Source organism: Charadrius vociferus, unplaced genomic scaffold (genome assembly GCF_000708025.1).
Source record: "Charadrius vociferus isolate BGI_N301 unplaced genomic scaffold, ASM70802v2 scaffold59, whole genome shotgun sequence".
Lineage (NCBI taxonomy): Eukaryota > Metazoa > Chordata > Aves > Charadriiformes > Charadriidae > Charadrius > Charadrius vociferus.
Genome location: NW_009661371.1, coordinates 733,872 through 749,213, shown reverse-complemented (window position 1 = coordinate 749,213; position 15,342 = coordinate 733,872). Strand labels below are relative to the sequence as shown.

The following is a 15,342-nucleotide window of genomic DNA, read 5'->3' as shown; positions in this document are numbered from 1 at the left end:
GTGGCATAAACCATGACAAATTGTCATGCCATGCGGGCAATGAACTAGTGGCCGGGCAAAAACTGCACTCGAGCTGCCCGACCTCCCTACAAGTGCCACCCTGCCAGCATCCACCCTGCCAGCATCCACCCTGCTATCCAGGGGCAGGAGCAGCCACGCAGCAGGTGAATGGCCACGCTGCTCAGCTTCCCCTGGCTGAAGACACCCAGCCATGTTCGCAGCTGCCAGCTTTGAACAGAAAGCGCATTTTTTAGCGCCTGCGAAGTTCTGTGCCAGAAATCCAAGTCACAGATTCAGAGACCGCCTACTGCACTCCCCAAACCAGTCCATCAAGCATCTCCTCTCATCACACCCTCTTCAACCCAATGGTTTGGGGGTTTTTTTATTTTATTTTATTTTTTTTTTAAATCATTTCGGTGTTGTGAATCACTAACTTGAGCATGGTCTTGCCTTGTTTGGCAACGTTTTCTTAACATTGTGTTTAGCTTCACTGCAGGCACTCAAAAATGCATATGTGTGTATGTACATAACGTGCTAGGCTCTCTCTTGCCATAGAAGAAAGAGGAGATTTATTTCGAAGGACAAGGAACAAGTTAAAAACAACAGGCAGCTTCAAAAGTTTCATGGTAGCTTTCTGCTGCAAAAGATGTCAGAGAAAGGTACTTATTTTTTCCCGCTGATCCCAAAGGAAGGTTCCCAAACTCTTCTTTGATCAAAAAAGTCTTTACTTTGGCTGAACCTTTGAAGCACAAATAAACTGCTTGGGGAAAGATGTCCACAAGACTCAACTCTTGATCATTTATTTCAGCATCTCATCCTAGGAAAGCTCCAAACTGACTAGAGCAGCCACTTGCTGAGCTGAATTACTTGCCCATGCAAGCATCGCTTAAGATCTTGCCAAAATCCAGTAACGATCACCACAGAGTCTGTAGGGCTCCCTCTGGGCACACGCATGTTCCGTTGAGAAATTACAAACTTCTCACTTACTAAAGTGGTCATGAAAATGGCACCAAGACTAGATCACAGGCTTCTGCTTCATGTGCGTCAGCAAGACTCCCTGCCCAAAACCCCCAATAGCACAGGTTCAGGTAAACAGATCTGACAAGACATGTTAGTGAGGACAAAGCACACAGGAGCTTCATTCCCCATGTAGTGCTCCAGCACTGTCACAGAGCAGGGCAAAAGTACCTGGAGATGACTGAAGTTCCAGAGTGAGGCTCACGTCGCCTCCATTGTCACCCACTAAACATTTCTGCACGACTGTCCACCAGAAGCTTAAAAAAAAAAAAAAGGAAAGAAAGAAATTCTTGCTCAGAACTCTGGGATACTGTAGCCAGCAAGCACATGGTATCTCTTCCCAATGTCCCAGTTGTCTGCCTTCACTCCCATGTCAATGTGAAAGCAAGCGTGGGATGTTCAGAAACAAGTCGGAAGGCAGCTGAAGCAGAGCAGTCAGCTATACTAAGATACAAGCTCAAAGCTCCACAGATCTAGCTTTAACAAAGAAGGAGCTGATTTAAAAACATACCCAACAGTAAAAAAGTTTGAAAGCTTGAATTATATATTCCTGACACCAAGAGCTCTAGGTGATCTAGCAGGCCATGATTCCAGCAGTGCATTTTCAAGCCTGGGATGGCTCAGTCCTGGTCTGTAAGGGGGTACAGTGAAAAGAATTCCATGTATTAAAAGAGATCTGTGAAGCCAGAGGCTTGACTGGTTCCTGCACAAACTCCCATCGCACATGCAGTTGTCTCCTTACTTTGGTGACAGTGAAACACTGAGAATTTGGATGACAGAGAGTGGGGAGGGGTGTTAAAATCCATCACCACTGCCACTCACTACATCTTCAAGATGCTGAAAAAGTTAACTGCTCTCAGAGTGAAGGGTTTACTGCTCTCTTTTAAAAGAGAGCACTGAGCCCCAGAGCAAGGTGGGGAGGCCCAGAGACCCTCTGCTGAGCGGAGAGGGCTCGAGAGAGCTGAGCAGGACTGCCAGGGAGCCCCGACGCCGTGCTGGCACGAGCCCAGCACAAGCAGACTGCCCTCAGAGCCCTGAAGCTGCAGCACAGCCACGTTACTCCACAGAAACAAATGTCTTTTGCACTGTAGCCATCACTTAGTGCCCAACGAAAATAGATTTAAGCTGTTCCATAGTAAAAATAACAGCGACCACAAAATGTTATGTCAGATCACAGGAAGGGGAAGCTTTTTGATAGATTTCCTAAGTTTAGACACTGTGATAAACCAGAGTCATTTGGACACAAGAATTTTCCATATGCAGTGCGTGCATCGTTATCTGAAATGAGACCATCAAAATCTCACTCAAAGAAAGAACCTGTTCAAAAGGAAGATTTACAGAAACGCACAGGGAGCTGAAAACTCATCTGGTTACGCAACGCATGTAAGTAGGCCTGGTGCTTGCTGCTGACTCCCTGGTTTGGAAACCTGCCACCAAGCACATTTGACCCCATCCAGCAGTTCTGCCTGTAAAATACAGCCACAGACAGCAAGGGGGTAAGAAGCACCATGCAGACCAGGAGAGGAAACACACTCAAAACCCTCCGCCCCTCCTTTGCAGCAGCAGACTTATCAACAGGGTAAGTCTGTGCCTCTCCCCATGCCTGGGATGCCCCTGCAGTGCAGAAGAGGTCCGCCTGCTTGCTCCTCTCCAGACACAGCATGCTGGCTTCCTGAAGACACAGCCCAGATGAGGCTTCCCCAGGAAAGCTAACCCATCCAAAGGGCTACTTTGAGCTAGTACTGATCATCCCAGCTCTCACTGCTTGGGGCGATGTGGTGGTGCAAGGTGGAGTCACTCAAAAGGGGTAACGGTGGGATTGAGGCTGGCTGGCTCAGAGCCCACATTAAGGCAGTGGAGGCCAAGCCAGTAGCTGTACCCTCAACTTATAGTGCTCTTTAAAACCAGTTTGAACCCAGGAACAGTTCCCCATCACTGAGTGAAAGTTTGGCACCACACAGCTGTTGCTCAGTCTGACACCAGTTTGTCTGGATTTACAGTTCTCCATGGCCTTGGGCAGCTCCTGGGCAAGTCTGCAATTTGCAAGACGCCTTCCATGCTACACATCTTACAATTGTGCTGAGCAGCTCAGCTACCTCCTTACCATCTCTTCTGCTCCAGCTCCTATGGGTCCCATCATGACTAAATCCCCTTGCTAAGGAACGTCATTGCTCCCCCATCATGACTAAATCCCCTTGCTAAGGAACATCATTGCTCCCCCATCATGACCAAATCCCCTTGCTAAGGAACGTCATTGCTCCTGTGAGACACTCCCTGCTTCACAGATAGAGAAGAGTATGAGGAATTACAAAAGGAAGGGGACGTCTAATTTTTGTAGCTGCCCCAAGTCCCCTTTGCTCCCATATAGACAAGGCCTCAGCTGTTCAGCCCTTTTTGAGGAAAAAACAAATGAATCTGGCATAAATACTCTGAAACATTCCCCATAACACACTGCAATACTTACAGCTGCATCTCACTATCTGTTGAGGATGTAATCCTGAAAAGTGCTAAGTTTAGCAATTTGAAAATGATGCTATTTTTCCCCACAATGTAGTAGAGGAGAACATGTCTACAGACTAGTGAATTATACACAGTATAAATACAGAGGGAGGGTGGAAAGATACAAATGCTAATATCAGGATGGTCAATATGAGATGATTGCTTTTCAGAATGGATCACTGTCCCCAGCCATTACCCCATTTTTGGGTCCTTCATTCTTGATTGATCTCGATTTATCTGAGAATTTTAATGAGATCGATGAAAATGCAACTGTTCAAACACAGGCAACAGGAATACTTACACTAAAAGACTGATGTCAGGCAGTCAGTCTCAGACAGAGGTTCCCGCCTATTCATCCTCCACATTCTTTTCCTGTGCATTACAGCTCTGCACATTGCTAATTCTTAGCTTTCTAACATTATCTGTTCAGAGAAAAATTGCCTGCTATCCATACCTGACTGCTTCATCTAAGGAGGACACATCGAGTGAAGAAAGGTATTAAACGGTCCACAACAGCTGGAGATGCAGCAGGGTGTCTGCGCTGCAGGACAATTTTGCAGTTCTGTTGTGCCCACCATAATGTTTCAGAGGCCACACAACAGAGATGCATGTTTCTTCTTGATGCAGGAAGCTCACCCTCTGCTTGTTGACCACATAGCAAGGGGCCTTACTAGATGGGAGGGCACTTGTTTTGTGGTAGGTTTGGGACAAATCAGTCTCTCTAGCAGTCCTCTGCTGCCAGCCTTGCATTGATACAAAGGCAAAAAATGTGCTGGAAATGTCTCTTGAAGTCAAGCAAGAACACTGTGTTCGCCTTCAATATTTTTCCACTGTATGGTTTCACATGCCAGAAACAGCAGCTAGATACAGGGTAAGCAAATTAGGTCAAGCACCTCTGTCCCAAGCCAACCCCTGCAGATTTTGGTGCTGTAGAAACCATGGCCTATTAATGTTTTAGGAAGCTCATCAACAACCCTACCCTGCTACAGGGCAGGGTCCATGCCTTACCACAGGCCACTGCTCACTCTGTATTGCTGGAGAGGAAAACACCTGCTAAAAATGCAAAGAACATGCTCCAAGAGTAATTTAACACACAGAAATTGGAGAGTTACTACATACAGATCAATTGAGAGACAAGTCTTGAGCAAAGTGTGCCACAGCCTTACACTCTGTTAGGACAAAACGCTGCGATGTTAGTTTTATCATCGATCACAGCACGAGGTCCACAAATCCCTGTCCTACCACTGTTGTACCTTTCTTTGTTTCCTTCCTGTTACACTGTAACAGAGAGAGACTGAAAACTCTACAGAAAGCGATGGATACCAGGTGAAGAAGGATGGACATCTCCCACTATGTTCTGGGTTCCCTCTCATATAGCACAAATAAAAATGCTTATCTAAACTGGATGCTTGGCAAGCACCACCCTAACACCAGGTAAAGGGGAAGATATCCTGGTATTACTTTCATAAAGGGCCTTACAGAGATGCACTTAGCCAAGCTTGTGAAACCCCACTAACAAAAGCCCAGCGTAAGTCTCCCATCATCTCATCAGCACAATTCAATGTAACCTAGATCAACAATACAGCTTCTTTCTGGAGTATTCAAGCATCACCTCCCAGTCAGCATGTAGCAAAACTAGGCAGGTCTGAACAGGATTTGAGATGCCGCTTTGTTTTGCTCTGAAGTTTACTTGCCTCCACAGTTCACTGTAGCCTGATCCTCACAAAGCGCTAAGCCTCACGGATTTCCTCACAGAAGTGCCAAGCTCACCTCAAAGCTGTCATCCAGTTCATGCAGAGCTTGCCATGCAGAACTGTCAATTCAAAATTAATGTTACCTTGTAAAGTCTGTAAGTCCTAGGCCAGCTTCACACCCGTTCCCAGGAGTACAACCTAGTCACAGCAAAAAACATGAAGAAGGTGTCTCCTTCTGGAGAAGCACAGAGTTCCTGAGAACGACCACTAGGAAAAAAGTCTAAAATTAAGGTTTTACTTTAAACCACAACCAGCTCAAGCAGGCAAGCACTCCAGCAGTGACAACTCAGTCTGAACACAGACTCCATCCACTGGCCACAGGCAAGTCACCCCTAACCACTGAGCCTGCATCAGTCCTAAACTACACTGCCACTGACCACATTGGCAACCCAATCTGAACATTCAGGATCAAGCTTTAGCCAGGAGAATACCACAAGTACAATATGACTTCATCCTCCAGCAGCCTGCTGGGACAGAACCATAAGCCCTCAAAGATGGTCCAGCTGAACACCCCAAATAACATTTCTCCCAAAGCCAACCAGCCAATTGTTTCACAGGTCTTGAACGCCCTAACCCCAGTTCTTGCATCTGGTTCCCAACAAAGAAACTGCTAGAGGACAAATCTCAGCTGTTCAGCTGGAACAAAGGCCACATCCACACAGGTGATCTTCCCATTACAAGCTATAAACTCCATCCACTCAACAGCTTCTAAAATTGCCAAGGCCTGCTCATCTCTGTATGAGACACAGTTCCTTCACACTGTGGTCACCAGAATTCCATCAGCTCTCCTGCTGTGGGCAAGGAGATCAGCCTACAGCAGACCAAGGAGGCAGGCTGAGACTCCTACAACCCAGCTGCACTGCTTTCTCAGACCCAGATATGTTCTTATCTAGGCAAAAGCACCCACACATTTTGTTTGCAGCAGCAAGGAGTTTGATTGTTATAATTGACAGGGTACTTTAAGGACTTTCTCCCCACTCCTTGTCCCTACAAGGTGCTCACTTAAATACAGCATCCTTAAACTGGCATCCCACAAGCTCACCTGAGAAGAGGTCACCTTATTTGGCACAAGCCACCCTGCTTACTCTCAACAGTTGCCCACATCTGTACAGCAAGCATACGGCAAGCAAGGAGAGGGAGATAAAAGGAAGTAACTAATCATCTTGTATTCACCCCCCAGATACAGTTATCTTTACTTATCTGCAGAGATTATTCTTCTTCTACTCAGGACAGAAGGGAAAAAAAAAAAAAGTAGTAAAAAACTCTTGTACTCGACTTCTAAGAATTCAAAGCCGACACAGAAATTTTCATTAAATACGTCTTCTGCCTTATCCCCTGGCAAATTGTTTTCAAGAGCCAAACAACTAGCCTGCACTATTATTAGCAAATCACTAACTGGACAGCATGCTAGGCTACCACAATTACCTGCTTAATACTGCAAATGCAACAATGCGCCACAGCATACAGGAGAATTACCTACCAGATGCACTCATGTATCGCTTTTAAACTGACACTTGTTTTTTCAGAGCTCTATCCCAATGTCACATAACTTGTTCACAACATCGCCAAAAGACAACAAAGATCCAGCATATTGGCGATTTCCCACCATCCTCTCCTGTGATGCAAAAGGAGTAGGACCTTGCAATGTATCTGCATTGGGGATCATGCACATGACACCTCTCAACCAAACTTACATGGAAAAACTTTTCACACCTAAGTGTTTTTAGAAAGAGGCACCACACCACCAGAAGTGTGTGCACACAGCGGGAAGCAAAGCATGTTTCCTGACAGCTGTGTCCACAGCGTGCTGAAGCAGAGCAAAAAAAAAAAAAAAAAAAAAATCAGTCCTCGTGTAATCAATTGACTCTGGAGAGGTGAAAACCTACACTAACATTTTATCTCACCCCCACAGTCAGTAGCTTTTAAATAGTTCTCATGCAATGAAACAAAGAATCATTTGGTACTGAGCATCTCTTTTACAGGTCATTTCCTGCAAAGACAAATTTCAGTGACTGTAAAAATAAAAAACACAAACAAAAAAAAAAGTAATGCATTAAAAGCCAAGAACTCTGCTTTGCTTCACTAACCAAACCAAAAAGATCCACTCAACCAAGTCTATTGTTTCCCTGGTTCAGTGATGGCAGCTCAAAATCCAGAGGCCCAAAGCCCAGAGATGACTCCCATTGGGAACAAGGCAGGGCAAGACAAGCTGTTACGGAACAAACCCAAAGAGTTTTCTTGTACCAAGCTGACATACCAGGAAACCCTTCCTTTAGCAGAAACATGTAGGAACTTTTTGCGTAAGGAAGAGGATCCCTTCAAGCAGTGTTAAATATGTATGTTGCCATCCTAATTTCCAGTGATATTAGGAAGTTCCATATTAGGAGCCTTTAAAAAAAAGGCCCCCAAACACACACAAAGCAATGCACACAATACAAGGTCACCAAACAGTGGAGGCAGCAAGACAGCTTTAAGAAAGCAACTCAAAGCCTCAGCCTCTCTTCTGGCATCCACAGTTGAGTTAGTTCCTTCTACTCCTGCGTCACCCTGAGCCAGACCGTCAGGCACAAGCCCAGCTCTGTGCTGGCTACTCCAGTTCTCCCCAAGGACTGGTTCCCACACCTACACCCCACCAGGCACAGTCCCATGGCAGCCATCCACACTGCACACCACACTCTTCCTCTGGCAATTTCTCTGCCTCCTCCGAGATCATGAAACATCTGTTGTCTCTTTCCTGAACGTGTTGTTTAAATTACAGGATGCCCTACCACAGCCACCAAGCAAGAGGACCTCAAAAGCTCACCATGCAACACGCAGCTTAACATGAAAGAAATCTCTAAAAATCCCTGTAGGTAAATAGACCGTGTTTCTACACCATTATGTACAGCAAGTCACACCACTCAAGGTTCAGCACCACAGAAATCAGCTCTTGTTGGTAAGCTAAACAATAAATACTAGAGCTTCCCCAAGTTCAGCAACTGATTTGTTCTCTTCTGAACCAGAGGGCCTTGTTCATCTTTCTCCTGCCACCCAGACCATCCATGTTCGGTGTTCCCACTGTGCTCAAGTCTTGCCCTACTGTCTCCGATTACACCACAGTACTCCGCTGAAGCCACAGCCTTCAGAAGGTGACAACAGCCCCAAAACAACTGCAGCATCTGCTCTGAAAGTCAAGCAAAAAAGACTCCACCCTCAAACAGGGAAAATAAAAGACTGCCAAATGCTAGCATCAGGCTCTGTAACAAGCAGGTGTTGCTCTACTGCAATTGTCTGTGAAAAAAACCCAGCCACTTACAATTTAATTAGAAAGAACAATTAGATACCTGACATCAGCCTTTCATTGAAAGGCAGCTCAGATTTTGGAGCAACTTCTGGGCCCTTCTGACAAAACAAGTCGCACCTGCTCCCTCCTCAGCTTGCACGGGACTTGACAGCGTGACACATTGTGGAATCTTCCATCTCTCTATCTCCTAACTCCATCCCAGCCACCAAGGGAGTTCATGCTTGCTTTTGACTCCAAAGCAGTAATGGTGAGCACAGTTGATTTCCAATCACATGAATAAGGTGGCCTAGAATTAGCCCTGCTCTGGCCACGACACAGAGTCTCACAGGGGATCTACGCTATAATACCTCCATCTGTACCCCTGAAGGTGACTGGCATGCAATCCTTGCTTCTGCTCACCTTTGACGTGGGAGACAGGCAAAGTAGAGGCTTGTCATCTCCTCCCTGTTCCAATACCTTAGGAAGTGGGCAGCAAGCAGGCAGGAGATGTGCACTTCCTCTCCACAGGACACCTCTTGTCAGTCCTCCAGCATCTTTCAAAGCTCCCCAACAACTTTGCAGAGTCCTTTTGGAGAGGGGCTGCTACCCTCACACACAGTATCTTTGCCCGTGGCTTTCTGTCTGTTGTCACATTTTTAATCTGTAAAAACCCAGATCATCCTGTCTTGCTTGTGACAGCATTTTGCCCGTTTTCTGCAATGGACAAAGTCCCTGGCTTTCTTATGTCTGTGTTCACACAGACAGGAATAACGGAAAACCACTGCTCAAACTCAATTCCCCCTACCCCAGACACCAAAAGGATCACACACTGGAAATCAGAACACCTTGTGCAGTCTACAGCCTGGAAGAGTCCAGGGTGGCCCAGGCCCAACCTAGTGCATGGCAAGAGTAGACACCAGCAGTGCAGTCAGCAGGTGCACATGAAGGCAAGCTTGGAAAATCTACACTTATTTGTCCAAACAAAGCACATGTGTCTGCTATCAGACAGACAGCAAACCACCTCCACCACCCCCGTCCCAAGTCACTTAATAGCTTATGGGACACAAACAACCCAAAATCCGTTCAGTCCAGGGGCTAAAAGAACATCACATACAAAATCACAGCATTTCATAAGGCCTGCAACAACACAACTGAAGTCTCATCTTCTTGGGAGTGGTGAACTATTATTGTTGGTCACTCCAAGCAGGGATATACCTTCCTTAGCCTGGCAGGGATACTTTTATTTATATATAATGCAAATGTAAAAGAAAAAAAAATTCAACACACCACTTATCAGCTCAGTGGATGACTGCAGCCTCAAAGCACACTGAGATTCCAGCTCAGATGCCAATTCAATTACTATTTCACCCAGCTACAAAACTGTTTCAAACATGAAAACTTCCTTAAAAGGACCCTATCAAGGCATTTTTTATATCAGTTTCATTCACTGTTTGTTTGCAATAAACCATCAGAAGACTGAATACAGAATCTCAATTCTTATAAACCAATTCTATACACACTAGCTTGTTCTTACACAGTTTCTGTGTGTATTATCAATGGAGCGTGCACATGGAAGACTGAGAGGGAAGTGAAGGAGAGGAAAAGCAAGGACTAATCCTCAACTCACAAGCAAACAAGTCCCCTCTTTGAAAGGGATTCCAATGAAAATTTAGGATGACCAAAGAATGCATCATCAGTTTCATGAATGACGACGCAGATTGCACAACCAGACACACAGCCAGACTGCACTTCCATTTTTGAGCACAAATTTGGCAGTGTCTCCACAGAAATATTTCCCTTATTAAGGTCAACAGGCTGCAAAGCAGTTCTTCAGTGCAGTCCTAAAAAGACCACAGCCCTATTTAAGAATAAGCAGCATTGTAATTGCCAGGGATTTCCGCTGGAAAAGCTTGGAAAGAAACAGTCATCTCTCTCACTACACATTTTTGTAACATTAGACCCATCTCTTTCCTACACCCTGTTAAAAGTGATGCCAACCAAACTTTGCTTGTACAAGAGCAAGCTTGGCAGCATGACTTTAAACACACACACCTCCAGATGAATAAAATCAGGTGGGGGGCAGAGGGGGGGGAAGTCTTCAGCTTCACAATTGCCATTTAGGGGCTCCTAAACAGTCTTTTATTCATAGAGCAGATACACAGCAAGGAATATTTTAGATTAAATGCAGACATACAGGCCTCCCCAAGCCAAATGATGGTTCACATTTTTCATACAATCCAGGTCATAGCTGGGCTAGATTTAAACATCATGCAAGAAGAAAAGCAGGTTTCTCAATTAATTGCAGCCTTTAAATCACTCTTCAGCACTTCCACAGATTAGCCCTGCCTTTGAAACACATTTGTCTTCTCAACATGTTCTTCCCACAACTAGACTTGCATAGTACTCATGTTAAGAGAGTCACCCCCTACGCCAAGGCATAGCCACTTGGGCTGTCCTGTGCCCCTGGCAGCGAGGCCTGATTTCTCCCCTAGAGAGCTTTGGAAATGCTGCAATCCCCTTTCCACAGGCAGCATCACCAAGGCGGCATTTGGAGGCCTGGCATGCAAGCCCCTGCTCCTCCCGTGCCCAACGATGCACTGCTCACCTGCGCCTCCCCTTCCCAGCAGACCCACCCTGGCTCCTAACCTTCCCCTAAGGAATCGTATATGGCACAGCCAAATCCAAAGGAAAAGCCCCTTTGATTTCAATGCCCCTCTGATGCTTCCAGACCTGCTCTGACTGTCACTGGTCTGCAAAGATGCCAATCGTCTGCAGACAGTCCGGCTCCTCTTCACATTTCACTTTTAAAGCATCATCTACTCAGCAGGGAAAAAAAGGATCATCCACAAAACATTCACAAAAAAAAAGAGAAAAAAGAAGATACGTGACTGCAGTTCTGAATTATTCACAAGCTACACCTTCAATAGCCACCCATCACACCTGCACACACAGTTTGCTCTCTTGGCTGATTTTGGTGAGGATTTTTTTGTTTGGTTGGTTTGGGGTGGTTTTTTTTTTTTAGGGGTTCTGTGTTTTTTAGTCTTCAGGGATTTTTTTTGGCAAGCAGATGACATTGTCCCAAGCAGCAAGACCCAGCCTGCATATACCACTCAGCAACTCTCACAGCATGGGTTCACCCCCCTCCAGTCCAACAGCTCTTACATAAGGCAGCACAGTTTAGAAGGAGATGCAGTCAACGGAGCCAGGACACAGGCTGAGGGGCAAACAGCATCTCCTTATTTTCAAGGTCCAGAGAAAAACAAAACAAAAAGCAAATCCCAAAACCACACATTATTCACATTTGCTTACAAACCAATTCCTCACCACTGCTTGCTTTGACTCAAATCACAGTTCAGTTCCCACACAATTTTAGGCTACCTGTAAATAAAGAATATTCCAACATACTTCCAACATGGGTGGGTATGAGGGGTGTGTGTGTAAAAAATGCACATTTTCTAGCGGTCTGCTTACAGTCCAGAGTGTTTTAATTTCACGCAGATTTACACACCAAAGCACCTTTCCCGTGGCCCCCGCAAGCCCCAGAACAAACCCAGTGGAGGAGGGAGGACGCAGGTTAGGAGGCAGTACCTACACGCATACAAAGTAAAACAGATGCTGCTGGAAAACATCACCGACAAAAATCACGACTTTAGAAATGACAGCTTTAAAAAGCACAACTAGTCACATTCCAGAGGCGAGATGCTACACTTTTTTCATTAGATGAAGGGGGAGAGAAGAAGGAAATTAATTGCTCTCAAGAATAGCTCCAAAAGGCACAGTCTGGGAATCACTTCTAGGTGAGACACTTAAACAAAGAAGATGGAGTATTCCTCTCTCTTGAAGGAGGAATGCTTCCTGCTAGAGACAGGGCTCAGATACGAGAAAGCATTTGTTATACAGGGCTATGGAGACCAACACACCCATTGTCTACCAGCAGGAGCTTTCCTGCATTCAGAAAGGCTGCAGTACAGGCCAGGGTTTGGGGGTGGAGGGGGACACCGGGCCCACCTGCGGTCTTTTAGGTGCCTCTATCAGTCTTTACAAATAGCCCCAAGGAAGGGGGAGGCACAAGGTAAAGAGAATTCTGAAAAAAAACCCGCAGTGCCATTCAAAGGAATCACAACAAGGAGAAGGACAGGTCAGGGCCTTTTCAACAATGGCACTGCCAATGCTAAGGGCCAAAACCCAAAAAGCAGAAAGAAAAGGCACAGACAAAGGGGGATGTAACACCCCCCTCATCTCAGAACAGGGTTATTTTAAGCCTGTCTCCTTGGAGCTACCCTAATATTTTCTCTCATGACTCAAGTCACCAGGGAAGGGAGTTAGAGCAGAGGAGAAAAAAAAAAAAAAGAAAAAAAAAAAAGACAGAGTTAAGATTAACACCGTAAGACTCCCTTCTAGAAGGGCCAAAGCCCCAGGAGAGGTGAAAGGCAAGCTGGGCTGTGCCTTACCTGGAAAAGTGTGTGGGTTGGGTGACCCTCTTTTAAGGCACTTTGAACAGAGGACGTGCACAGTGTAGTACAGGCCCGGCCATTCCTGGAGCAGGACATTCAGTTCTTCCACTAAAGGGGTAATAGCTTGCCAAGCTGTCCAGATATTTGGTAGGGACGCATGACTAGCGATAGACAGAGTATCTGGCTGCAGAGCTCCCCTGGCAGGCCGGTAACTCACCACCACGGGCACCTTTCCCCGGTAGGCATAGATCTGGTATTTGCCATCTGACCGCTGAACCACGTGGCTGTTAATCTGGACGCTGTAGCGTGCAAACAAGCCGGGTGGGAAAATGAATGGAAAACTATATTCAATCTGCAGCTGCTCAACCACGAAGGACTGTCCACTCAGATTGGCACCGTTGATCCACGCCTCTGCATGGGGCACCTCATTTTTCACGTAGCAGGGAAACTTGTACCAAGCAGCCGCCCCGTTTAGGGGTTTGCATTTGGGTTTGTTGACACAGTAACAGAGCCCCATCTTCTCCAGCAGCTCCAGGATGAGCTGCAGATCCTCCCGGCTCTGGATGTGAGGCTTAAGAAGGAGACGGATAACATGGGCAGGGAGGAGGCCATGCAACAAGAACCCTTCCACGTAATGGTGGAGCTGAGTGGCCCTCAGTTCGTCAATGTGGGTGTCGCTGAGCAGTTTCTGGAGCAGCACGGTGGCATCCCGCTGGCAGAAGACATTGAGGATGTCAATGAGCCGTGGCAGGTTGTGGAACACGTACTCCCGCAAGGTGAGGTGCTCCTCAAAGTAGAGCAGCTTCCCACTCTCGTGCAGGTAGGACAGGGCACTCTGGAGCCGATCCTCTGTCAGGCCCGCCTGCAAGCCCAAACGGGCAGAGTCCCACCAGCTAAGCCACAGCTGCTGAGCCTGCGGCTGGAAGTGCAGCTCCTCCAGCACTTGCCAAGATTTGGGCAACACTCGATGCAGGTTTGGGAAGATATCCCGGTGCTCAGCCACTGAGAGGAGCTTGTCCCGCAGGCGACGCACCTGGCAACGGTCCCAGCAGCTGAAAGGCAGCACTGGAGAGAGGATCTGTGGGCGGTGGTTGAGAAGGTACTGAAACTGGGCTTTCTTTCGCCGCAAGTTCTTGTCTGAGACCCCATAAAAGGCAGCGTGCGGGCTGGAGCAGCGCAGGTCAAAGTCCTGTCCCAGAGCCTCATCCACCTGCTGGACCAAGCTCTGGAGTCCCTCAGCATCCCTCTTCTCCTGCTGAGCAATCTGGTGATGGATGTCCAGGCACTTCTCTTCCAACTCCCGCTCTGCACAGAGGTCAGCGTGGGTTCCCACCATGCACACCACAGCATGGGGCACCTTGGAACCGAGCCAGTGCAAGAAATAGCCCACAGAGGGGTAGAAGTGCTGAGGGACGTAGGCACTCAAATTCACCACCAGCACATACAGGGCTCCAGGAGAGAGGAAGAAAGACTGGATCACATCATAGCTTGGGTCCCCCGCCAGCTCGTACACAATGAATGTCAGGCCCCTCTCTGCATCCGCTGTCCAGTCCATCACCTCAATGCCCTTGCTGCCTCCTGACAGTCCCAGTCCTGATGATACTTGGGAGGCATCCGGTGGCAGTGACGGTGCAGGGCACAGTGTTTCCCCTGTCACTCTGTGAGAGGGTACGTGAGAAGGGATGTCCTGCCGTTCAACAGGGAGATGTTCCAGCTGCTGTGTGGCAGGTACCTGTGCTAAGGAAGCATCCTGAGGCTCTGGGAAGGGGCAACACCCAACTGGCACTCTCCCAATGTCCTGCTGCTGCCCAGGGCACCCTCTGGGATGGGTGCTCCCTGCCTCCAGACTTCCTATGTCTTCCCTCTGTCCATCCTCCTCCATGAGACATCGTCTCAGCAGGGTCTTTCCTGCATCCTTTAGGCCCATGAGGACCAGCTTGAGGCGGGGTTTGAGGGCAGGCTGCGAGTGGGCAAGCTCCTGCTGGTAGGCTGCGATGTAAGGGATGCCCTTCATGCATACCTCATAGGGGGGCTGGATGAGAGGGTTGTCTTTGATCTTCCACAGGGTGACGCGGGAGAGCTGCCCGAAGCCCTCGGGCAGGATGGCAATCTGGTTGCCTTGCAGAACCAGCTCCTCCAGGCTGTGGAGGAGCACGATGGAGTCGGGCAGGTAGCGGATGCGGTTGTTGTCCAGCCAGAGGGTACGGAGCTGGCGGAGCTGAGAGAGGCGAGGGGGCAGCAGGGTGAGCTGGTTGCGGCTCAGGTAGAGCTCCTCCAGGCTGGGCAGCGCCAAGATGGCAGCAGGGAACTCCCCCATCAGATTGGAGGAGAGGTTCAGCATCTTAAGCCGCTGCAG

General features: G+C 47.5%; 1 protein-coding gene across 1 annotated transcript in view; it reads right to left on the bottom strand.

The window, feature by feature from the left end:
* The window catches only part of MFHAS1 (malignant fibrous histiocytoma amplified sequence 1), a 37,266-nt gene that overhangs the window by 13,527 nt on the left and 8,397 nt on the right, over positions 1-15,342 (bottom strand). Inside the window, exons 4-5 of the mRNA XM_009893757.1 lie at positions 14,835-15,336; positions 12,984-14,636 (exon numbers count right to left, since the gene is read on the bottom strand). Coding sequence (XP_009892059.1) covers positions 12,984-14,636; positions 14,835-15,336 — 2,155 coding nt within the window. The remainder of the gene's footprint in view (positions 1-12,983; positions 14,637-14,834; positions 15,337-15,342) is intronic.